Consider the following 25690-nt stretch of genomic DNA (forward strand, 5'->3'; position numbering starts at 1 on the left):
ACCCACTAGTACACAGCAAAGAATCTGAAAACTGCAGTAATGGAAAATGCTTTACCTTAGAAGCAGTTCCAAGAGCAGAAGCACTTGAGGGAACACATACACGCTGTGGCAGAAGGTCAAGTCGTGGTGGCACCGGAGGAAGGGAAGCTTGTGGGGCCATGGAGAATGGAGAAGGAGGCCGTTCCACCTAGGGTACATTAAAAATTTAACAGGTTACTCTCATTTGGGGAAATGGCATCTTTCAACTCTCCTAAAGCTGTAGATGGCAAATACCATGGGAACATTTACAACTACAAATGGACCAGACTTAGGTTTGAGGTTGAACACACCCTCTTAAAAAAACTTCCAGAGATTCTAGCACTTCCTGAATTATTTTTGTGTCACCATAAGAGGGCACTCTCAATCACAGAAATACCATACCCATGGCAAGCTACAGGTAATCTATCTAGAAACGACAGGGCTACAAAAAGTTTCCTAGCTTACAATTTTAAAAATTACTACAGTTTTCTACCCCCTCACCTTTGGAGAAAGAAAAAAATCTTTTCAACATTAAAAATAGGAATCCATATAAAACCATGGGGACAGGCCAGGCATGGTGGCTCACGCCTGTAATACTAACATTTTGGGAGGCAGGAGTTTGAGACCATAAGTATGGGCATAGTCAGACCCCATCTCTACAAAAAAATTAAATTAAATTAAAAATTAGCTGGGCTGTGGTGGCACACAGTTATTCGGGAAGCAAAAGTAGGAGGATTGCTTGAACCCAGGAGTTTGAGACTGCAGTGAACAATAATTATGCCACTGTACTCCAGCCTGGGCAAGGAGCAAGAGCCTGTCTCTAAAAAAAGAAAAAAAAAAGTAGGGGGGCAGATATTAACCTCTCAACAAACTACCTGGGAAAACAGTGTTTGAGGGGCATAATAAAGAGATCAATGATGGTAAAGACAAGAAAGAAGATGAGAGTAGGTACAGCGGCTCACACCTACAATCCTAGCATTTTGGGAGGCAAGCAAGAGGATTGCTTGAGGCCAGGAGTTCAAGACCAGCCTGGTCAACATAGTGAGATCCCTCTAAAAAAATGTTTTTTAATTAAATTTTTTTACAGATGAAATTTATAAAAGAAAAATGATCAAGTATATCACTAAAAAGCATCTTGAGTCCTTCCAAAGAAATAAATTATTTGAATTCAAGAATTAAAAGGAATTAATATTTTCTTTCAATTTGAGTTCCAAAAAAATGAAGTACCAAATTAGAGGAAAGAACACATATGTAACCTTTCCATTTCCCTGCCTATAGCAGGGTTAGGATAGCTGATAAGCTTGTCAAAGTAAGCTGTCAAGAGATATACAGTAATTCATTAAAAAAAAAAAAAAAAAAGAAATGCTACTCTGCATTTTAATTCCCCAATAGGAAAGCAACACTGATGAAATAAAGGCAAATATATAAAATACATATTATAAGCATTTGTACAAGATGACAGAGAAACACCCATTCCCATACTTAGTCCTGTTACTAGTGCTGGGTGGTGGATGAGAGAAAAGAAAGCTCTCATCTTTAGCTATTACTTTATCCACAATGTTTAAGAGAATGGGCTCCCAATTAGCTGACAATGTAGCATGAGCTGCTCAACAGCTCAATGGCAAAAGTCAAAATTACTAGTCAAGCCTACTCTCACTTCATTGTAATTATTTAGTCAGTAGCCATATCCTGCTGATTTTTCCTTAAAAGATTCTCATATCTGTATATTTCATTTCATTCTACTTACCAACCAACCCCAGACCTTATTTATTGATGGAAGTCAGGGTCTTGCTCTGTAGCCCAGGCTGGACTGCAGTGGCACAAACATGGTGCACTGCAGCCTTGACCTCCTGAGCTCAAGCCATCCTCCTGCCTCAGCCTCCCAACTAACTGGGACAAGGTGTATGCCATCACGAATGGCCTTTTTTTTTTGGCGGTGGCAGGCAGGGGTAGACAGGGTCATGTCATGTTGCCCAGGCTGTTCTCAAACCTCTGGGCTGAAAGGATCTTCCTTGTCTTGCCTCACAAAGTGTTGGGATTACAGGGGTGAGCCATTGCACCTGGCAGTGGTTTATAAAACCTAGTGGACTTCCCAACCTGTAGTTTATCTCACCACATCCTTCTGCTTACCACTATCAGCTTAGCCATTCTTAAACACTCACCAACTCAAAAACCACCAGTAATTCCCAATTTGCCCTGTTACAAAATCTCACCCTCCTGCCTGGCTTTCACAGGTCTCTGGTCTCTGAAACCAACAGTATTTCCCACAACTCCCTAACAAGCATCAATGCTGCTCTATTCAGGCTCATCTCCTCAGTGTTTCTTGCACATGCTATGATTATTTCGACTTCCGTATCATTCTTCAAGCCGTTTCCCCATTCTGGAAAGCCCTCTCTGCCCACCATCTATCTTTCTCTCATTCCTTAAGCACAGAGGGTTGAACTAGTATTTTTTCAATTCATGTCTCAACATCATAACTGATCCTCACAATATTATTCTTTTATGACAGCATATAAGGTTCTGGAAAAAAGAGGAAAATTTACAAATGGAAAATAATCAGAGAAATAATATGCAAACATTTCCAAGACCTAAAGGACATAAATATCCAAATAGAAATGGTTTATTATGTACCCAGCTCAATGAAGGAAAAGACACCCAACAACAAACCAACCAAAAATACCCTTACATTTTTTCATCAAATCAAGGATGAGGAAAATATCTTAAAAGCTTCTGGTGGCAGAGGGAAAGGCACTGAAGAGCAGAAATATACTCGAAGGTAGAAGTCAGTGAAGCCTTAACAATTTAGAGCAGAATATTTATCAACCTAGAATTCTGTAACTAGTCAATTCATATTTGAGGGTTGAATAGTCATTTTAAGATACCAAAGATTTCAAGAAGTTTACCTCACCTTTTCACAGAAAGCTGTTTTAAGGACATAAAGAAGTAAAGCAAAAAAAAGGAAAACACAGGAACTAAGTCACTCCAACAGATGAGGTAATGAAGTCCCATGAGGGTGGCGAGGGGACACCTTAGGGTGACAGGTAGCGTGGCACAGAGAATAACTGGTGCAGACCGGGGCCGAACACACATGACTCCTATTTCCCACACAGCAGTACACAATATCACATACTACTATACTAACAGATTTTATTTCATGGAAACTATACTGAGAGAGTATTTGAGAGTATGGTATGATTTGGTAGTGACAGGTACAAATTGAAAACTAAGAAAACAAAAATAATTATACCAGGAAAGCAGAAAGTTGTATAAGAAAGCAAAAGTAAGCCGGGTGCAGCAGTGCACACCTGTAATCCCAGTGCTTTGGGAGGCCGAGGTGGGCAGATCACAAGGTCAAGAGATCAAGACCATCCTGGCCAACATGGTGAAAGCTTGTCTCTACTAAAAATACAAAAATTAGCTGGGTGTGGTGGTGCATGCCTGTAGTTCTAGCTACTTGGGAGGCTGAGGCCAAAGAATCGCTTGAACCTGGGAGGCAGAGGTTGCAGTGAGCCAAGATCACGTCACTGCATTCCAGCCTGGTGACAGAGCGAGACTCTGTCTCAAAAAGAAAAAAAAAAAAAGAAAGCAAAAGTAATTACTCTATAGTATGCTACTTGGCACAGTAGGGAGTGAAATCATGTAAACACTGAATACTAAGCCAAATTCAAATAACTGTAGTGGAAGGACATGGAGTAGGGAGGAGGGAGATAATAGGAGACCTAAACCCTCTCCCACAATATCTGAGGTGAACAGATCGAGAATCCAGAAAAAGCAGTATAAGCATATTATAGTAAACAGTTTCAAGAATTAAAAATCCGAACGAGGGGACATAGAGGTGCTGAAGGGAGCAGAGGCAGGGAACCAATGTTTTTGTAAGTTTTTTAGCAATTCTTTTAAACCTTAAAAAAAAATCTAGGTGCATTCACCAACTATAAGTAGATTCACTACATTAAAAACAAATTGGGGCCGGGCGCGGTGGCTCACTCCTGTAATCCCAGCACTTTGGGAGGCCGAGGCGGGTGGATCACGAGGTCAAGAGATCGAGACCATCCTGGTCAACACGGTGAAACCCCATCTCTACTAAAAATACAAAAAATTAGCTGGGCATGGTGGCACGTGCCTGTAATCCCAGCTATTCGGGAGGCTGAGGCAGGAGAATTGCCTGAATCCAGGAGGCGGAGGTTGCCGTGAGCCGAGATCGCGCCATTGCACTCCAGCCTGGGTAACAGTAGCGAAACTCTGTCTCAAAAAATAAATAAATAAATAAAAAATTGGCCGGGCATGGCAGCTCATGCCTGTACTCCCAGCACTTTGGGAGGCCAAGGCAGGTGGACCACGAGGTCAGGAGTTCGAGACCAGCCTGGCCAACATAGTGAAACCTCGTCTCTACTAAATATATAAAAAATTAGCCGGGTGTGGTGGCACATGCCTGTAATCTCAGCTATTCGGGAGGCTGAGGCAGGAGAATCACTTGAACCCAGGAGGCGGAGGTTGCAGTGAGCCGAGACTGCACCACTGCACCCTAGCCTGGGCAACAGTGCGAGACTCTGTCTCAAAATATAAAACAAAAAAAATTTACTTTTATTATTTTGTTCATACAAAATATATAATGAACTATAAAGTACAAGGAATAATAAAACATCCATGTACTTACCATCCAGCTAAAAAACAAAATACCATTGTCACTGTGAAATTCCATGAGCCCCTCCCCTCTATCACAGTTGAAATACACACTCTCTTATGCAGCAATCTCACTATTAGCCTAGACAGACTTGCAAAAGCAGGCCAATACATGTAAACCTGCAAACAATATGAATGTCTATTAAAAGGAAGACAAAATAAATACGGAATGGCCAAATGACAATAAAATACGTGAGGCTGTTTTTTTTCGTTTTTTTTTGCTTTTTCTGTTTGAATTTCTACATAGCTAGAGAAAAAGTGTTCCTTTACTTCTTTCCTCTAAACTCCTATGTGACTTATAGTGTACCTAACAATTTAGAACAATGTTCACTATCTGGCTTGTGTTGAAGCGTTTCACTTGTCTTCTTCCTACATAAAGCCACTAGCTCCCTGAAAGCCTTGTCCTAGACTTCTTATCCTATACAGCACTCAATCATCTGGCACAACAAACACTTTGCAGAAGTAACATGCATTAATTGTAAAAAATTAAAATATTCCACAGAATTAAACTGCTCTGAATTCCTATCCTCAGAAATGACAGTGATTAGTTTGGTGTGTAGTCATCCAATTTTTCTATGTATATGTTTAAAAAAATTTTTTACAGAATAGTCACACTACACAAATAGTATACAATTGTTTATTTTTATTTTTATTTTTTTCTCTAATAGAGCCAGTCCAATAATTGCTATTTATTTATGAGATGGTCTCACTCTGTCACCAGCCTAGAGTACAGTGGTGCAATCACAACTCACTGCAGCCTTGAATTCTTGGGCTCAAGCAATCCTCCCATCTCAGTCTCCAGACGAGTTAGAACTACAGGTGTATACCACCACGCCCAGCTACTTTTTTTTTTAGGAGACGTGGGGGCAGTGGTGATAGAGATAGGGTCTTGCTATTTTGAAATTCTGGGCTCAACTGATCCTCCAGCGTTGACCTCCAGTAGTTAGAACTACAGGTGCACAACACCATACTCAGCTTTTTTTGGGGGGAAGTCAGGCGGGGGTAGAGATAGGGTCTCAGTACATTGCGAAGACTGGTCTCAACCTGGGCTCAACTTCAGCCTCAGTCTCCCAAAGTACTGGAATTACAGGCATGAGTTATAGGCATGCCCGGCCCCAACTTTCTAATGACAAGACTCTTAATATGCTCTGAATCAGCATAAAAAGGAAAAAAAAAAAAAAAAAAAAAAAGACTCCATTAAATTAAAAAAAGTGGGGGAGGAACAGAACTTATTCTAGTTGCATTAGCCAAAGAGGGTCCAGTCCTTTTATTCCTCCCTCATATTCTCCACCAAGAGATAGGAATAAAGTCTTAGTCCTAAGATACAGACAGTAAGAACACGGGCCTTAAAGCTGATATGCCTGGTCACAGATGCAGCTCACAGATACTTCAACCTACTAGTTGTGTGATCTTCGGCAAATTCCTTAACCTCTTTGTGCCTTGGTTTCTTTTTGTTAAATGAGGATAATAGTAGTACATACTCATAGAGGTGTAGTAAAGATTATATGAGTAAAAAACAAGCAAACTGCTTAACACAACATTTGTCATATAGTAAATGATCAGTAAAGATCAGCTATTAATACTACCTATTACTGCAGTTTGGATATCATTAAGTGTTTTACGGCTTTAGGGTACAACTCATAATGGATTTTGCCAGTCTCCTAAACTGTCATCTTACCTTGGCACCAGCCAATTCCTTCATCATGAAAAGAGTATCATCAGCTCGTTCATCGTCATCATCATCATAATTTGGGGAGGGAGCTCCCTCTGCTCCTTGCCTCAACAGGCTGCCACTCCCTCTAGGATCAAACGGATCTACCACGATGGGTTCAGTACCTTTAATTTCACATCGGCAGAAAGGACAGCCCTGACCTTCTGATTCCTGCAGAAGAAGCAACAAATAGTAACGGATGCATCTGAAAATACTTAAAATATTAATCTACTAGAAAATACATCTCCTAGACATTTTTAAAAAGTAAAGATTAAACCTAACCCCAGAAGCCAGGCCACCCCTTATATCAGTAAAGGAGATATAATACCCAATTCTCCAAAGTGATTACATAGCTGAAAAAAGTCACCGTTTAGATCCATACCTGCCAGGATGTAAGACAGGATGTGCACATGAGGTGTCCACAGGGCTCAATCTTTACATCCTTATCATTTTCAGCACATATTTTACACAGTTGGAATGTGGAGCCCATCTCACAGTATAATTCATATTGTTCCTTTGATTAAAAAAAATTAAGAGACTATTAATTGAATACATGAATAACTGCAACTGTAAATGTTAACAACAGAAAAAGTGAAGACTTGTTTCCTATACAAATTTTGCTTATATAAAAATGTCACAACAGTGGTTTATTTTCTCCTATTAAGCCAGAAAGCATCTAGTCTGGGTCCTATTTTAAGCTCCTCGGTTTAAAATGAAACCACATACATACAAATTCATTAACCTAGTCAATGAGAAACAAACAAACAAAAAACTAACTCTCAATTCAATTAACATGTTCCAATCACTTAATTCAATTATGCTATAAGTTCTATACAGGATATACAAAAGCTTATCTCCAGTGATATGGTTATAATGTGAAACAAAACTCACCTGGGTCACTTTGATATGGTCTTGGGGAGTTGGTTCACATAAGCCAGTCAGATCAGGATTCTGATTTCGTCCATCAGGAAACAAATAGCTGTAAAGAGTAACCAATCTTGGGTTTTACTGAAGCCAATTTACCAGTGCTTGCTAACATAGACAGATGGTATCTAGCAGTTCCTCCATTCTAAAAGGGCAACTTGGTATAAGTATAAAGATAAATCTTACTTCAAAAAAATAAATACTTCCAAAAAATAATACTTCAAAAAAATAAATAACACAGAACAGTTCAAAGATATTCTTCAAAAACTGTTATTCCTTATCAAAGTAACAATGCCATAGGCTCTATCTTTTAATCAAGGGATTGGTTAGCAAATCTTTTCTGTAAAGGGCCAGATAGAAAATCATTTGCGATTTGTAGGCCACGTTAGTCTGTGTCAATATTCTTCTCTGACTGGCTTTTTTAAAATGACTCTTAGGAAAAATTATCTTGGCTTCTAGGGAGAACAAACAGGTGGCCCACGAGACATAGTTTACCAACCCATTTTTAATCAATGGATGGTCACCAGATATAAATTCTTTTTTATTTTTTAAAGACACATTCTTATTTTTTGAAGTTGCAGCGATCCATCTCGGCTCGCTGCAATCTCCACCTCCCGGGTTCAAATGATTCTCCTGCCTCAGTCTCCCAAGCAGCTGGGATTAGAGGCACCAGCCACCACATCTGGCTAATGTTGTATATTTTTAGTAGAGACAGGGTTTCGCCATGTTGGTCAGGGTGGTTTTGAACTCCTTTTTTTTTTTTTTAATTTTTATATATCAAAAAAATTTATTTTATTTATTTTATGTTTTTTTAAAGACGGGGTTTCACCATATTGGTCAGGCTGGTCTTGAACTCCTGACCTCAGGTGATCTGCCTGCCTTGGCCTCCAAAGTGCTTGGATTATAGGTGTGAGCCACCACGCCCAGCCAGTTTTGAACTCCTAACCTCAGGTGATCCAACTGTCTCGGCGTCCCACAGGCGTTAGCCACTGCACCTGGCCTAAATTCTCTTTTTATTTTTTTGAAATGAAGTCTTGCTGAGCTGCCCAGGCTAGAGTGCAGTGGACAATCTCAGCTCACTGCAACTACCGTCTCCTGGCTTCAAGCGATTCTCCTGTCTTAGCCTCTCAAGTAGCTGGGATTACAGGCACCCACCATCATGCTCAGCTAATTTTTGTATTTTTAGTAGAGATGGGGTTTCACCATGTTGGCCAGGCTGGTCTTGAACTCCTGACCTCAGGTGATTCACCTGCCTTGGTCTCCCAAAGTGCTGGGATTATAGGCATGAGCCATCACACCCGGCTCTAAATTCTTAAACTCCATTTGTGTTTGATCAAAGACCTGAAATATCTTTATTTACAGGTTTAAGAAAAGGAGAGAAACCAATTTAAAAGCAGTGTAACAAGATACAAATTAAGCCACTGAGATCATCTACCAGGGAGATCCACAGTTTCTAGCATCAAACTGTTCTGACATTTGGGGCAGCACTTATTTCAGACCCAATACTATCTTAAGTAAAAGATAATGGATAATATAAAATATATTTTCCTAACCACTTTAAAACACAAGCTAGTTTTCTGCCACTTGGTTAACTGTATTTTTAGCGTTTACCAACTGATAATCAATTTGAATTCTCAAAGGAGTAACAATTCTGGAATAAATAAAGACTTAGTTATAAATAGCAGCATGGGTTACAGAAGTCCAAGGCCTGAAGAAATACTGCTGAACAAAAATGAAGTGAGGATGAAAGCAGATGAAGGCCACTGAGGCCTTCGGCCATTAGGAACCCTGAATCACTTAAATGCCGGCTAGTTAAATAATTGGTCAAATATCCTGCTAATCTGTATATTACAAAACCTAACATAGGCTTAAAAATAAGTTAACATTTGGAAAAAGAAAGACAAAGTTTACTTATAGTGACAACTCAAGCGGCAGATAATAATTTCACTCATGGAATCCCTAACTCATGGAAAAACAAAAGTCTTCCAGAGCTTGAAGGTCAAATTGATATCATCTGTTAGTAGTTTCCTAAATCAATCTGTAGAATAAACCTGAAATAAAGTCATTGATGATGAGGTTTTACAGCCGCTAAGCTCCTAGACTCCAACAGATAGTAGGCAGTAGGTACTCACAAGCCTTCCCTGAAGCCATCAATCAGTGCTTGGAAGAGAGGTTTATTGTGAGGGATTGTCTGAAGAATGTTCCCATCAGCAGTAACATACCCAATAGCCCACTGACCCAGACGAGTACAGCTCAGCCGGAAGATGTAACTATGAAAAGAGATAAACAGAAGCTTTAGTAGATTATGCTGGTATTAGGGTGGAAGGCAGAACAAGTTACAGACAAAAATCAAAAGGACCGTCAAGAATAACTTTTTTTTTGAGACAGAGTCTGGCTGTCAGCCAGGCTGGTGTGCAGTGGCACAATCTTGGCTCACTGCAACCTCTGCCTCCTGTGTTTAAGTGATTCTCCTGCCTCAGCCGCCTGAGTAGCTGGGACTACAGACATGCGCCACCATGCCTGGATAATTTTTGTATTTTTAGTAGAGACAGGGTTTTGCCATGTTGGCCAGACTAGTCTCAAACTCCTGATCTCAAGTGATCTGCCTGCTTCGGCCTCCCAAAGTGCTGGGATTACAAGCGTGAGCCACAGTGCCCAGCCAATAATAACTTCTGAGCTTTAAGTCAGTGACAAGTAAAAAGAAAGAATATATTTAAAAAAAGAGAGTAACTGCTTCCATGAGTCCACTCCAGAAGCAAAAGACACATAAACTCAATTCTTTTCTGTTATTGTTGTTGCTTTCAAGACGGAGTCTTGCTCTGTTGCCCAGCCTGGAGTGCACTGGAGCAATCCTGGCTCACTGTAACCTCCACCTTCTGGGTTCAAGCGATTCTCCTGCTTCAGCCTCCCAAGTAGCTGGAATTACAGGCGCCCACCACCATGCCTGGCTAATTTTTGTATTTTTGGTAGAAACAGGGTTTCACCACGTTGGCCAGTCTCAAAACTCCTGACCTTGTGATCTGCCCACTTTCGGCCTCCCAAAGTGCTGGATTACAGGCATGAGCCACCATGCCTGGCCATAAACTCGATTCTTAAGTGGCCTGAAAACATTTATCAAATCATAGCCTCTGAATTAAGTCAATACCTCTGATAAACAGCAATCCTACTGCAGAATCTTGGCCACTGGGAAACTAATAAAGGCCATGTTTCTTCTATTCTAGCAGAAGTCTCAAGATAACAAAATTCAAGAGAACAAACTTCTTTGCTTCATTGCACTGACCTGCCAGGTTTGTGAATGAATTTCTGGAGCCGAGCTTTCACTTCGTCATATGTCAAAAATGCCATGTAACCAGGATGAGTTACAGCAAGGCTGTTCCAATTCCTGAGCAAAGAGGACCAGGGCTAAAGAAACGAGATCAATCACAGACTATTCAGGTCAGACATACAACCAACTCAGAGAGCCATGAGAAACAAACAAAAACTAACTCTCAATTCATTGTTAGAAATTTTTACTTATACCATCACTCAGAGGAAAGACACATTTTTGGGAGATTAAAAACTCTAAAAAGCAGCCCGGCACAGTGGCTCACACCTGTAATCCCAGCACTTTGGGAAGCCGAGGAGGGCAGATCATGAGGTCAAGAGATCAAGACCATCCTGACCAACATGGTAAAAACCTGTCTCTACTAAAAATACAAAAATTAGCTCGGTGTGGTGGCATATGGCTGTAGTCCCAGCTATTCAGGAGACTGAGGCAGGAGAATCGCTTGAACCTGGGAGGTGGAGGCTGCAGTGAGCTGAGATCACGCCACTGCACTCCAGCCTGGTGACAGAGCAAGACTCCATCTCAAAAAAAAACAACTTCTGAAAAGCTATGAAGAAAATAATATATCCTTATAGGGAGAAACTTAACATACAAAATGAAAACTCTAGAATTTGTAAAGCAGCTCTAATTAACAGTAGTGAGGTTGAACAACAGCAAACAGAAAACCAGGATAGAGCCTACATGTGCAAATATTAAGTTCCAAATAAATGTGTATGCAAATTGGCACAGACACATTGGAGAAAGAATTATTTTTAGAGAAAGACAGGAATTGTTTTTGAAGCATCTAAACATCTCAATATTAACAGTTAAGAATTTCAATAGGCTGGGTGCAGTGGCTCATGCCTGTAATCTCAGCAATTTGGAAGGCCAAGGTGGATGGATCACCTGAGGTCAGGGTTTCAAGACCAGCCTGGGCAACATGGTGAAACCCCATCTCCACTAAAAATACAAAATTAGCCAGGCATGGTGGCACGTGCCTGTAGTACCAGCTATTTGGGAGGCTGAGGCAGGAGAATCACTTGAACCTGGGAGGTGGAGGTTGCAGTGAGCTGAGATTGCATCATTGCACTCCAGCCTGGGCAAAGTGAAACTCTGTCTCCCAAAAGAAAAAAAAAAAAAGAATTTCTATAAAACAGTTGCAACACACAAATATCCAATATCAGAAAACTAATATATTCATATTCTGGTCATTCTACAACATTAAAATGATACAAAAGAATATTCAATAACAAGGAAAGATATGAGAAGAAGAAAGCAGGTGGTATAGCTGTCATTTTCATTATATATACATATACACACATATTTTTTTTAATACGAGTTAGTTTTAATCTTTTTTGGCACAGTTTCTAAAATGAATTGAAATATTTTCATACGGACAAAAACTCCAAATGTTATTTTTATTTAAAAAGCTTTCTCTTCAGAAAAGTAGCAGTAACCAGGTTAGTCAATTTTTTAAGTATCCTACCTGAAAGAGTCGTGTAAAGATGTCAAATTCAAACACTGAAATATAATCATTACAGGTCAGATCAATAGTGGATTTCAGAGCCATGGCTTCCAGCCCAGAACTGATGGGATGTACTTCATGTAGAGCCTGTCGAAAGCTCTTCCAAGGGACTATTGTCCTGGGGTGGGGGTGGAGAGGAGGCACAAAGTGAAATAACAGAGATAATTCCAGGCATCACCATAATCAAAGGAAAGAAAGAGAGCTACATTAAGCTCTCAATACCAATATCAATTCTCTTAATTCAAAATATAGGTCAGCTTCTTCAAGAACAGAAAGGGGGCCAGGGGCTGTGGCTCATGCCTTTGGCAGGCCTAGCACTTTGGGAGGGCAAAGCAGGCAGGCTGCTTGAGCCCAGGTTTGGAGACCAGGCTGGGCAAAAGGGTAAAACCTTGTTTCTACAAAAAGAAAAAAAAGAAAAAAAAAATTAACCAGACTAATTAGTTCCAGTTACTCTGGAGGTTGAGGTGGGAGAATCGCTTGGACTTTGGAGGTGGAGGCTGCAGTCAGGCAAGATCACACCACAGCATTCCAGCCTGGGCAACAGAGTGAGGACTTGTCACAAAAAAAAGAAAGAAAAAGAATAAATAATTTACAAATAACGACTGGGTGTAATGTCATCCAGGGTAGTAGTCTCAAACTTCTGGCCTCAAGCAATCCTCCTGCCGTGGCCTCCTAAAGTGCTGGGACTACAGAGTAAGCCACTGTGCCTGGCCAAAAATAAAGGCCTTTAAAGAGAAACTTGGGCCTAGTGCAGTGGCTCATGCTGGTAATCACAGTACTTTGAGAGACCAGGGAGAAAAATTATTCGAGGCCAGGAGCTTGAGACCAGCCTGGGTAACACAGCAAAATCCTATCCCTGCAAATTAGCTGGGCCTGGCAGTGCAGACATGTAGTCCCAGCTATGTGGGAGAACTGCTTAAGCCCAAGAGTTTGAGGTTGCAGTGAGCTATGATTAACTGTACCACTGCACACCAGACTGGGCAACAGAGCAACACCGTCTCAAAAACAAAAAACAAAAAACAGGCCGGGCGCGGTGGCTTAAGCCTGTAAACCCAGCACTGTGGGAGGCCGAGGCGGGTGGATCACGAGGTCAAGAGATCGAGACCATCCTGGTCAACATGGTGAAACCCCGTCTCTACTAAAAATACAAAAAATTAGCTGGGCATGGTGGCGCGTGCCTGTAATCCCAGCTACTCAGGAGGCTGGGGCAGGAGAATTGCCTGAACCCGGGAGGCGGAGGTTGCGGTAAGCCGAGATCGCGCCATTGCACTCCAGCCTGGGTAACAAGAGCGAAAAACTCCGTCTCAAAAAAACAAAAACAAAAACAAAAAAAAAACACCCAAACCAAACAAACAAACAAAAAACCACAGAGCAAAACCCAGAATATTTATACTTAAAAATATAAGTTTGACTCATAAATCAACTGATATAATATATATAGACAATATGACAAAATGGAAAAGCCACAGCCTGGGAGAAGATATTCGTAATTTAAGTAACTAACAAAGAACTAGTCTCCTATAATAAGAGGAAGATAAACCACTCAATAAGAAAATGGGTAAATCAGAAATTGGAAGAGGCAAGTCAGAATAAGAATCTTGACTGGTCGTAAAGGTGAAAGGAAGCTCAATCTCCCTTCTCATCTGGGAATATAAAGCAAAATATTATACCAATTCACATCACCAGTGTTAGCCAAATTGTGGGGCTACTGAAAAAATAAACTGGTACACCACTTTGGAAAGAAATTAGGCAATACTTACCAAAGCAAAAAATGTGAAACCCCAAGACTTAGCAATTCTACTCCTATGTATGTAACTAAAGACAATTTCTTGCATATGAAGACAACTTAGATATTATTCACTGCTGATAGCAAATAATGTGAAATGTACATGTCCATTAAAAGCAGAATGGACGGTGAGAGAAATGGAAGAATATACAAAGAGCATGGGTTTCAACTTAATCTGCAAAGCTATTTCTTAAAAAAAAAAAAAAAAAAAATGAACATGGCAAAAACTGTTACCATTTAACCAAAGCTAGGAAATATGTACATATGTATTACTTTTCTCAGAATGTTCCCAAATTTTAAATATTTCATTGGTAGAAAAGTAAAGATAAAACTCATAAGCTTTAGTTTTTCATAGTTCAAATTCATTATTCTGAGACTTACTTTTCCCCAAAAGCTTTTCTCCAAAATTCCGCAGCATCTGCTTTAGTAATCCGAAATGTGTCTCCTTGAAAGAGTCCACTTGGAAAGATTCCTTTTAGTTCTGCCAGCATGTGGCTGAAGATGAGGGACAATTTGGTTAAGTTTCGCCTATGAATGATCAGAAATGTGATAATTAAACACATAAAATTATTCTTATTTTAAATACACCAAATTCACCATACAAGATGTATAGTTGACATGAATATTAAAATACATTTAGAAAGAACCTCTTCAAATATTCTTTCGGGGCAGTATTATTCAAGCATATACAAAACTAGAGAAGAGATAAGTAATGTGCTGTTGATATTACATACTCTATGTTACTGTTATTTTTGTTTAAAGAAGGGTTTTAGAAAGTTTTTGCTCTAAGATCATATGAAAGATACAAACACAATGGAAGAAATATTGCTGCATTCTCTACCTCCACTCACATCTCCTCCATTCAAATAGATGTTATGTAGTAAATAATAGAAAAAAAATTAGTCATAAAGCTTTTAATCTTGAATTAATAAAGGTTAATAACTCCAAGAATGAACATGGACAAATTTACTTTTTTAGGATGACTGGTAAGAGAATTCAATAAACAAGTGTAAGAACTTACACACAGCTATAATCACTCTATCACACACACACACAAAAAGTTAGGAAACCAATATATTATTTCCTGCTTTGCAGGTGCATTTATCAAGTATATTTATCATCATATAACATATCTAAATTAAAGATAAAAAGTCTTAATAAAAAGAACTGTTTAAGCATCCAGACCGAATCAATGTTTTCTTTCACTAAATTTTACCTGAGTACTCCTTTTCCTTTACCAAAATTGAGATGCTAACATCCAAAGCACACAAAAATTTCTACATAACTTCATATGCTACCGTTAACAATTAGTTAACTTTGTTCTTGCAACCTGTTTAATGACTATTTTATAAGGATGTCACACAGGCCAGGCATGATGGCTCATGCCTGTAATCCCAGAACTATGGGAGGCCGGGGCCAGCGGATCAATTGTGGTCTGGAGTTCAAAACCAGCCTGGCCAACCTGGTGAAACCCTGTCTCTACTAAACATTACAAAAATTAGTTGGGCATGGTGGTATGTGCCTGTAATCTCAGCTACTCAGGAGGGCTGAGGTAGAAGAATCCCTTGAACCTGGAAGGAAGAGGTTGCAATGAGCTGAGATTGTGCCACTACACTCCAGCTTGGGCAACAAAGCAAGACTCCATCTCAAAAAAGAAAAAAGATGTCACATTTAACACACCAGATGTAGTCTCTACTTTTCCATGTATACTTTGATCAGATTACCTTTGTTCTCTTTAATGCTACTGCCACAGAAACAGGACACAGATGATACATGTACTATTACACTAAACCAGCTACTGATTACACGTGTCCATTTTCCCTTGTCCCAATAATTTGTATTTATGTATTCAAAAATCTAATCTTGTCATACCAATGGACTATAAAATTTCAAGTCAAGGCTGGGCGTGGTGGCTCATGCCTGTAATCCCAGCACCTTGGGAGGCCAAGGCAGGCGGATCCCAAGGCCAGGAGTTCAAGACCAGCCTGACCAACATAGCGAAATTCTGTCTCTACTAAAAATACAAAATTAGCTGGGTGTGGTGGCATGCACCTGTAATCCCAGCTACTCAGGAGGCTGAGGTAGGAATATAGCTTGAACCTGGGAGGCAGAGGTTGTGGTGAGCCGAGATCTCACCACTGAACTCCGGCCTGGGTGACAGGGCAAGGCTCCATCTCAAAAAAAAAAAAAAAAAAAAAGAAAAAAGAAATTCAAGTCAAATCGTGATCAATTACTGATTGCCTAACAATCCTCTATTAGGAACAGAGTTTTCTTTTTTAATGCTATACTGGAAGGTCACCATCAATGCTATCTTTGTCTTTTGTAGATAAAATACAGCACCGAATTATCCAAGTCGCTATATCCCTAACTTGTTAGAACAATGCGATTGAAATCTTTTTTGGCCAGGCACAGTGATTCATCCCTGTAATCCCAGCACTTTGGGAAGTTGAGGCAGGTGGATCACCTGAGGTCAGGAGTTTGAGGCCAGCCTGTCCAACATAGTGAAACCCCATCTCTACTAAAAATACAAAAATTAGCCGGGCATGGTGGTGCATGCCTGTAATCCCAGCTACTCGAGAGGTTGAGAGAGAGGTTGCAGTAAGCAGAGATTGCATCATTGCACTCCAGCCTGGGCGACAGGCTGAGACTCAATCTTAAGCACTTATCCAATCCTTAAGGCCCATTAACTGTTTTTTCCCTAGCACTATGAGATCCTTTGATTATTGTTTAACAGAACGTCTACCATTTACCAAAGAAAAAATACACAAAGATCAAGAATATATCACAAATGAAATATGAAATAGGTAACTTGAAAGAAACCCTGCAACCCACAAATTAATCCCAATGAATTTAATTTCCAGTGTTCAGCAGGACCCTAGACTGCGCGATCAGCACCTTGAGGCTCAGACATCTACATAACATTCTATCAAGTAGTAATCTTTCAACTAAATTATTGAGAACCTACTATGTGTGTGAAGAATTATGCTAAACAGTATAGCAGGATAATGAAAGAGATGACAGAAAGAATATATATCATACTTCTGAGGTTATACCAGAGCCCTTTCTGAAGCAAACAGGTTTGAATTCTACCTCTTCCTGAACACTATCTTCCCCTGAGTTTTGTCTGCAGTGTTGACTTTGCTTGGTTCTCCTACTTCCTTTCTTTCTTGGCTTTTCTCCCCATCCTCTTAAGCAGTATTTCCCAAGAATTTGCTCTCTGCTATTTTCAGTTCTTTCTCCATGTACTCTCTTCTCTTCCTTTGCAATCTCAGGGCTTCAAACCCTGAGCTTTAGTAAACAATGCCCAAATCTTAGGCCTCGGTAGTTTTTTCAACAATCTACCACATTTCCTCCACTCAAATGCTAGCACCTCAAAGCAACATGTTCAGAATGAAACTAAGCTTTCTTAAATCTGCTCTTTCTTCATGTTCTTTATTTCTGTATTTAATGATAACACCATCTTACTTCCCACAAGTTCAAAACCTGAAGAATCTTCTTAGCTTCTTTCATTTCACTTGTTCTCCATATCTGATTTGTCAATTTGCTGCCAATCTGTGGTCATTCCTACCTTCGACTTATGTGGTATTGGTGTAATGCAAACTCCTCGGTAATAATTAAAATTAAAATTCCAGTCTTGGTCTTCAGTGTCTCTTTTTAAACAGGTCCAATTCTTATGACATTTAACTGCCTTCTGAAGAAGGGAACAAATAAACAATCAATGTTCACAGCCAATGGGATAAAATCCAAACTCAGCTTGGATTTTAAGGCTTTCCATTGACCTGGATCTAACCTATCTTGAATTCCCTACCTCAGGTGATCCACCCGACCTGGCCTCCAAAGTGCTTGGATTACAGGTGTGAGCCACCATGCCCAGCTCTAACCTATCTTTCTAACTAACTTCTTAGTTCTTCACTAGTATGTTCTAGCCAAACCAAGTACTTTATCTTTTCTTATACCTGTCACTCTTCATTTCTTGGCCTCTGCCTATCTGTTTCTCTGGTCCAAAATAAGACCCAGCTTAAATGACATTTCTTTATGAGCCAGCTAGACATAATAAAATGCTGAACAACCCCAGCATTTTCTCTGCAGTTCTCTTACATCATCTGAACCCATTTTGCACTATAGCTATTTGTGCACACAATGGCTGAATCTATTTCTGACTTGTGGTTTTTCATAACCCTTGGGGCAAGACAAATGGCAGAAATTTATAATGATCGACATACCTTCAGAAAACATTTGAGTGCCTACTATGTGCTAGGCTCAGGGTGAATACAACAATGAACAAAATAAAATTATTGCTTTTATGATATGTACATTCCCACAAGAATATATCAGATGGTAGGAGAAAAGTGCTGTGAGGAAGAATAACACAGAGTATAAGAAATGCAGGGTTGCTGCTTAGGGAGGGTAGTCTTAGAGGTCTCTCCAAGTGTTACTTTTTAAGCTGAGTCTGAAGTGAATACAGGGAGTGGGTCTTGGAATAACTGGACCATGTTGTTATCTTTGGCTGTCAAGATAATTTTCTACTGAAAATCTACCAGGTATCTAGCACTATGTTGGATCAAAGATAAAATATGCATACCAAAATAACAAGACACAGAAAGCATTTTTATTTTGTGAAGTTAAGCCACACACAAAAAATTTATTGACCACAAAGATGTAATGGTACCAGGTACCTAAGAGTAGTTCCAAGTGCTGACTGAAATAGTTACAGGAAATCAATTAAAGACATTTTCCTACTCAAGAATGCATCCCTCCAAAAAGCCCGCTTACATTTCTTAAAACCATCAGAGATGTCCACTGTAAGCATCATATTTCTTTTTTTTTTTTTTTAAGACGAGGTTTCACCATGTTGGCCAGGTTGGTCTTGAACTTCTGTCCTCAAGTGATCCACCCACCTCAGCCTCCCAAAGTGCTGGGATTACAGGTGTGAGCCACCGCGCCCAGCCTGCATCATATTTCTTAAAAGGAAATAATGAATTTACAAAAGTCTATGGGTCAGAGCATTTTGTAACCAATCTGAGTTGCAATTCTGTTCAACAACATTTTAAGACCTGAGGCTTATGGTTCAGTGTTGACAGTATATGGGGCTGAACTTAATTGGCAGAATCTGCCTTAACATGTAAAAAGAATGAGGCATTATAGACATTTGCGTTTACATGGTAAGCAGTACTTTAAAAAATTCTGCCAGTAGTTACTTCAATTTATATAGTGTGTTCTAACAATTCTCCAAAGATCCACAAAGGAAAACAACTGTTCAATTTTTCATAAATGCCCTGAAGACAGAACTTTTCTTTCTTCAGTTCCGGTAGCAGCAAGCAGTACAGGCTTTTCTTTAACACAGTAACACAGTGATTGAGGAAGAAGGTCATCCATCTTCTACTGCTTTCAGCTCTAACCTTCTACATCTAAGTAACTGCAAATTCTACTCAGCAGCTTCCATCTTCCTCTTCTCTTCTGCTCTCACAACTTCCTCATAATCAAATGCTGATTCGGTAAGCAGCGTCATTTTTTTTTTAATTCAAGACTGGTGTCAGTTCTTTTCTCTCTACCTCAGGGCTCACCTTCAAAGTCAATGTACCTTCGTGCCTCAGGTACAAAGTAATGTTATGCATTTTCCTGTGTATAATTTCACATAATAAAGAACTAAGATTTACATATCATCAATACACAAGTATATTAAAAATTAAATGAGCAATTACATCTATTGTTTAAGTTTCAAAAGTAAAAATATAAATATAACCTCATAGGAATCACAATCACCATCTTAAGCAAGACAGGAGTTGAAAAGCGGTCTTTATATGAATGATGAGGTAAATATAAAAATCTCACAAACTATTTTGACCAGTACAATTACTACTACAAAGAATACTGAAAAAGTTATCTTGTAACTCTTGGTCATACAACACTTTGAAGAGAAAGAAGAAATAGGAAAACAAACACAGTATAAAGAAATAAATTAACACCTTCTATTAAATTATTAACATTTATTTTGCTTTTTTTGTCTTTAAAGACAAACAAATTTTATTTTCTTTTGCTTTTTTTTGTCTTAAATAAACATTTAAGCTAAGTAAACTGCAGCCTCAACCTCCCAGACTCAAGTGATCCTCTCACTTCAGCCTCCTGAATAGCTGGATCTACAGGCTACTATGCCTGGCTAATTTTTCTTTTCTTTTGTTTTTTTGAGATGGAGTCTCACTCCAACTCCCAGATTGGACTGCAGTGTCATGATCTTGGCTCACTGCAACCTCAGCCTCCCAGGTTCAAGCAATTCTCCTGTCTCAGCCTCCGAAGTAGCTGGAACTACAGGCAAAGACCACCATGGCTGGCTAATTTCTGTATTTTTAGTAGAGACGGGGTTTCATCATATTGGTCAGGCTGGTCTCAAATTCCTCACCTCAGGTGATCCACCTGTCTTGGCCTTCTAAAGTGCTGGGATTACAGGCGTGAGCCACTGAGCCGGGCCAATTTTTCTATTTTTTGTGAGATGGGGGTCTCACTACATTGCCCAGGCTGGTCTCCAACTCCTGGGGTCAAGTGATCCTCACACTTCAGCAGGAATTTTTTTAATTTTTTTGGAGACAGTTCGCTCTTGCTGCCCAGGCTGGAATGCAATGGCGTGTTCTCGGCTCAATGCAACCTCTGCCTCCCGGGTTAAAGCGATTCTCCTGTCTCAGCCTCCCAAGTAGCTGGAATTACAGGCATGACCCACCATGCCCAGCTAATTTTGTATTTTTAGTAGGGACGGGGTTTCTCCATGTTGATCAGGCTGGTCTTGAATTCCTGACCTCAGGTGATCCGCCCACCTCAGCCTCCCAAAGTGCTGGGATTATAGGCATGGGCCACCGCACCCGGCTGCAGAAATAATTTTTTAATGTATATTTTCTTTCTGTCTGCAGATAATTTAAATGAATTTATGTCTTACAGAATTTAAATGAATGGTTAACTACACAAACCCTATACAGGGCCAGAAAAATTAACTTAATCTGCTAAACTATTATTTATCTATTCTAAAACAGAGATTTGCCAAATCGCAGACTATCTGAATTATTTTACTTGAACAATATTATTGTTCTGAAGAATTAACACAGAAATATCAAAAATCGTCTCACCTTCAAAATTATCTCTTAAAAATGTTTTAAAGACTCAAAAAAGTTTATTTGATATTTAAAAAGAGAAACAACAAAACTTTCCTTTTAAAAACAGTAATTTAGGCTGGGCACAGTGGCTCATACTTGTAATCCTAGCACTTTGAGAGAGGCTGAAGCCAGCTGACTGCTTCAACTCAGGAGTTTGAGATCAGCCTGGGCAACACAGTGAGACCTCCATCTATACAAAAAATACAAAAACTAGCCAGGTGTGGTAGTGCACTGCTGTAGTCCCAGCCACTAGGGTGGCTGAAGTGGGATGATATCTTGAACCTGGCAGGTGTAGGTTGCAGTGAGCAGAGATCACATCACTGCACTTCAGCCCGGGTGACACAGCAAGATTGTCTCAAAAATAAATAAATAAATAATGAAAAAAAGTAATTTAGCGAATTGTAGGTTAGTATATGGTGGTATAAAATTCTTTCAACTGTTCTGTAGGGCTGAAATATTTCCTAATAGGCTAAGTGTGGTGGCTCACATCTGTAATCCCAGCACTTTGGGAGGCTAAGGTGGGCAGATCACTTGAGCCCACAAGTTCGAAACCAGCCTGGGCAATATGGTGAAACCCTGTCTCTACAAAAAAAAACAAAAATCAGCCAGGCATGGTGGCATGGGCCTGTAGTCTCAGCTACTCAGGATGCTGAGGTGGGAGGATAGCTTGAGCCTGGAGGTGGAGGTGCAGTCAGCCAAGATCATGCCACTACATTCCAGCCTGGGCAAACAGGAAGAGACTCTGTCTGAGAAAGAAAGGAAAGAAAGAAGGGAAAGAAAGAAAAAAGAAAGAAAGAAAAAGAAAGAAAGAAAGAAAGAAGGAAAGAAAGAAAGAAAGAAAGAAAGAGAGAGAGAGAGAGAGAGAAGGTAGGAAGGAAGGAAGGAAGGAAGGAAGGAAGGAAGGAAAGGGAGAGAGAGAGAAAGAAAGAAAGGAAGAGAGAGAGGGAGGGAGCGAGGAAGGAAGGAAGGAAGGAAAAGAAAGGAAGAAAGAAAAAGAAAGAAAGAGAGGAAGGAAAGAGAGGAAGGAAGGAGGGAAGGAAGGAAGGAAGGAAGGAAGGAGGGAGGGAGGGAAGGAAGGAAGGAAGGAAGGAAGGAAGGAAGGAAGGAAGGAAGGAAGGAAGGAGAAAAGAAAATAAAGAAGAGAAGAGAAAATGAAAAATCATAATAAAAGACTGTAGTGACTCATACCTGTCATCCCAGCTCTTTGGGAGGCCAAGATGGGAGGATGGCTCAAGGCCAGGAGTTTTGTACCAGCCTGGGCAACACAGCAAGACTGTCTCCGTAAAAACAAACCAAAATCCCACTGAAGAAGAACCCCCAATAATTCAGACATAAGTGCATTTTAACATTATCTGTAAACCAAATGATCCTATTATTCCCAAGAGAAAATTCCAAGATGATTTAATACTTTTAATACAATGATTAACAAGCTGCAAAAGATTATACAATACCATTACAGAGTTGCAAAATATTTCCAAAATAATGTTACAATTGTTTGCCACTCAGTGATGGAATAGGCTTAAAACTCATATAGATGACTACAATTATACTGCTGAAGGGTAACGAGATCACTGCTTTTAAGTATTTCATTTACTGGTACTATTTCAGTGATAACTGCTGCTTTTCCTATCAGATAAACTCCAGAAACCTTATATACAAACACTAAATGTCATCCAAAGAATGCTGAGTGAGAACATACTGAGATGACATTTATAACTCAATAGCAGCATCCTCTGCTCACAGTAATCAGCTTTAAAAATAGATGCAACGGAACTGCTTTCCACAAAGCTTCACAGGAAGTCAATGATGTACTGTTTAATCGACTTAAGCTGTTAAAAAAAAAAAAAAAAAAAAAAAAAAAAAGCAAAACAAATACCATCACCTACAAAAGGAGTTCTCAGCCAATATAGCTAAAAATATCAATGGCCCTGCTTTTGAAATTCCCAAGTTACACAGTAACGGATCACTACTAATCATCCAGAGCATTTCAAGCTAACTGTTTCACTGAATTCTAAAGCTAAAGGGGGCACATCTAACTTAACAAGTAAATGGGAGGGCAGCAGAAACTCCAACACTCCCCTCATATTTCTATCAAGTTAATCTTAAAACAGACTCCATCTCCTTACTCCCTCTACATGAAAATCTTTAATGACTTCCCAATTACCACTTAAAAAGTGCAAACTGCTGATCTGATACATCAAAGCACTCATAATGTAGTCCTAATTCATCTTTCTGAACAATACCAATGTTCCACCAAACATTCTACACTTTCCAGGCTCTGTGCCTGTGGTCATGGTATTGTAGCAACAATATATGCTCCTCACCATCTCTAACAGTTTTAAGAGCTCACTATGTATTAGATGTTGTACTAAGCTAAATAAAGTACATTTAAATTCTCTTTTTGTCTTTTTTTTTTCATATGAGCTGTGGTTTTGTTGTAGTATTTAATTCTCAAAATGCTTTGAAATAGGAATTACTAACCCTAAAATGAGAAACAAAGACTTAGTGACATTAAATAATTTGTCCAAGGTTACAAAGCTAATAAGTGGCAGCGTAGGTCTACGAAATTCAAGAGCCAGGGCTCTTTGGTTATGACACATTTCCTTTCCGATGACTATGGTTACTAAATCCTGCCCATCTTCAAAGCTCTCAAATGCTGCCTCCTTGGGAAGACTCTCCAGTCTATATTTAACGTCTACTCTCTCAGCTTCTGAACCCCCCACAGCAGCTTGCTCATACTTTTCACAGGTTCCATCATGTTCTGCTTGTCTTACTCCTGGATCTGGAAGACAATTCCTTAAGGGCAGAGGCAGGGAAAGTTAAGTATCTCTTACACATTTTATCCCCTGCAACCCTGATCACACTGGGCACATAAAAGGCATTTAATGTATTTGTAGAACTGAACTGGAAAATATTACCTACTTTTAAGACAATTTTTTAGTTTTAGAATAATTCTACATCTACAGAAAAGTTATAAAGACTACACAGGGAGTTCCCATAAACCCCAAATCCAGTTACAGTTTCCCCTAATGTTGCCATCTTATATTACTGTGGGGCATTCTCCAAAACTAAGAAACCAACATCAGTATGGTAGTACTAACTGAACCCCTGATTTTATCCAGGCTTCACTAGTTTTTTCCACTTATGTTTTTATCTATTCCAGGATCCAATCCAGGATACCACTTTACATTTACTCATCCTATCTCCTTAGTCTCCTCTGATCTGTGATGGTTTCTTAGTCTTTCCTAGCTTTTCATGACATAATAGCGCTGGTCAAGTATTTTAAAGGATGTTCCTCCTCAGGGTGTCTGTTTGCTTTTCTGATATTTAGACTGGAGTTATGAGTTTATGGAAAGAACACCACAGAGGTGAAGTGCGCTTCTCAGCACATCAAGTCATAATATCTACATGGCACCACTGAAAATGTTCAACTCCATCACTTAGTGTTTGCACGCCACGATTCTGCAGGTGAAGTTATTAGTGAAAAATATTTGCTTCTCGACAGATATATTCCTTTTTTCTTAGCTCATTTAAAGCAAATCACTTATACGAAAGTCAATTTTTTTTTTTGAGTGGAGTCTCGCTCTGTTGCCCAGACTGGAGTGCAGTGGCACAATCTCTGCTCACTGCAACCTCCGCCTCTCGGGTTCTTGCAATTCTCCTGCCTCAGCCTCCCGAATAGCTGGGACTACAGGCGCATGCCGCCACGCCCGGCTTATTTTTTGTATTTTAGTAGAGACGGGGTTTCACTGTGTTGCCCAGGCTGGTCTTGAACTCCTGAGCTCAGGCAATCCACCCGCCTTGGCCTCCCAAAGTGCTGGGATTACAGGCATGAGCCACCGTGCCCGGCCAAAAGTCGGTATTTTTAAATGACCGTAATACATTCTCATTAAAGCACAAATATTTTACATTAGTATCTTTAGTTTTCAATGTGGTTAGAAAAAACAAAAGTAGCTCAAAACAATCATTGTAAACATTTAGGAAGTGTTCACTAGCTACATTACTTCATGGTACTGTTTCCTAAAGAGTTAAAGAATATAATCAGATTTCTCTGTATTCCAAAATAACTTTTGAGTTTACTTAGCCCGAGCTCTGAAAGACAACTTTAATAAATAGAATTACGTGTATTGGAGTTTTTGCCCACAACTGAAAGCATATTAACCCTCAGTACTGGTTATTACTTCTCTATACCAGTTCCTTAAAGACATATACAAACTTATCAGTAAGATAATGCTGAAATCTTCAAAACCTCTCATACCCTTCCCCTCAACAAATGACAACCACCACGAAGCACCCTTCAGGAGACTGATGCAATGAACTTAAAAAATAAAAAACATACAGATATAAATTATACTGAGACAGCACTAATACAATCTAATCAAATATGTAGAAAGTCTATATCTAGTTGCCATTAATTAAACTCCTGAGTCTGTAACTTAGACATCAATTTCCATTTAAACATAGGATTTCCCTGAACAAATAAACAGAGCAGCTAATACTAAGCTTTGCAAAACTTGAGAAAGAACACGGAATGTTCTCTGGCTGAATCTAAGACTATTTAAAGGGACAAAAACTAGAAAAATTCTTAATAAATGTTCCATGA

The 25690-nt window shown here is 39.5% G+C and overlaps 1 protein-coding gene across 5 annotated transcripts in view; it reads right to left on the bottom strand.

Annotated features, from left to right (window-relative positions):
* Positions 1-25690, bottom strand: part of CBL (Cbl proto-oncogene) — a 108882-nt gene that overhangs the window by 32210 nt on the left and 50982 nt on the right. For 4 of the 5 annotated variants that reach the window (XR_004270872.1, XM_032285219.1, XM_032285220.1 and 1 more), the window contains 8 exons: positions 14330-14476; positions 12124-12280; positions 10614-10735; positions 9466-9603; positions 7301-7388; positions 6792-6923; positions 6377-6580; positions 56-187 (listed from right to left, as the gene is read on the bottom strand). Coding sequence is in view for 4 of the 5 variants with exons in the window: in XM_032285219.1 (XP_032141110.1) it covers positions 56-187; positions 6377-6580; positions 6792-6923; positions 7301-7388; positions 9466-9603; positions 10614-10735; positions 12124-12280; positions 14330-14476 (1120 nt within the window). In the remaining variant the exon portion in view is untranslated. The remainder of the gene's footprint in view (positions 1-55; positions 188-6376; positions 6581-6791; positions 6924-7300; positions 7389-9465; positions 9604-10613; positions 10736-12123; positions 12281-14329; positions 14477-25690) is intronic. The other variant, XM_032285221.1, reaches the window with a different exon arrangement.

Source organism: Sapajus apella, unplaced genomic scaffold (genome assembly GCF_009761245.1).
Source record: "Sapajus apella isolate SASKATOON/1434 unplaced genomic scaffold, GSC_monkey_1.0 scaffold16, whole genome shotgun sequence".
Classification (NCBI taxonomy): Eukaryota; Metazoa; Chordata; class Mammalia; order Primates; family Cebidae; genus Sapajus; species Sapajus apella.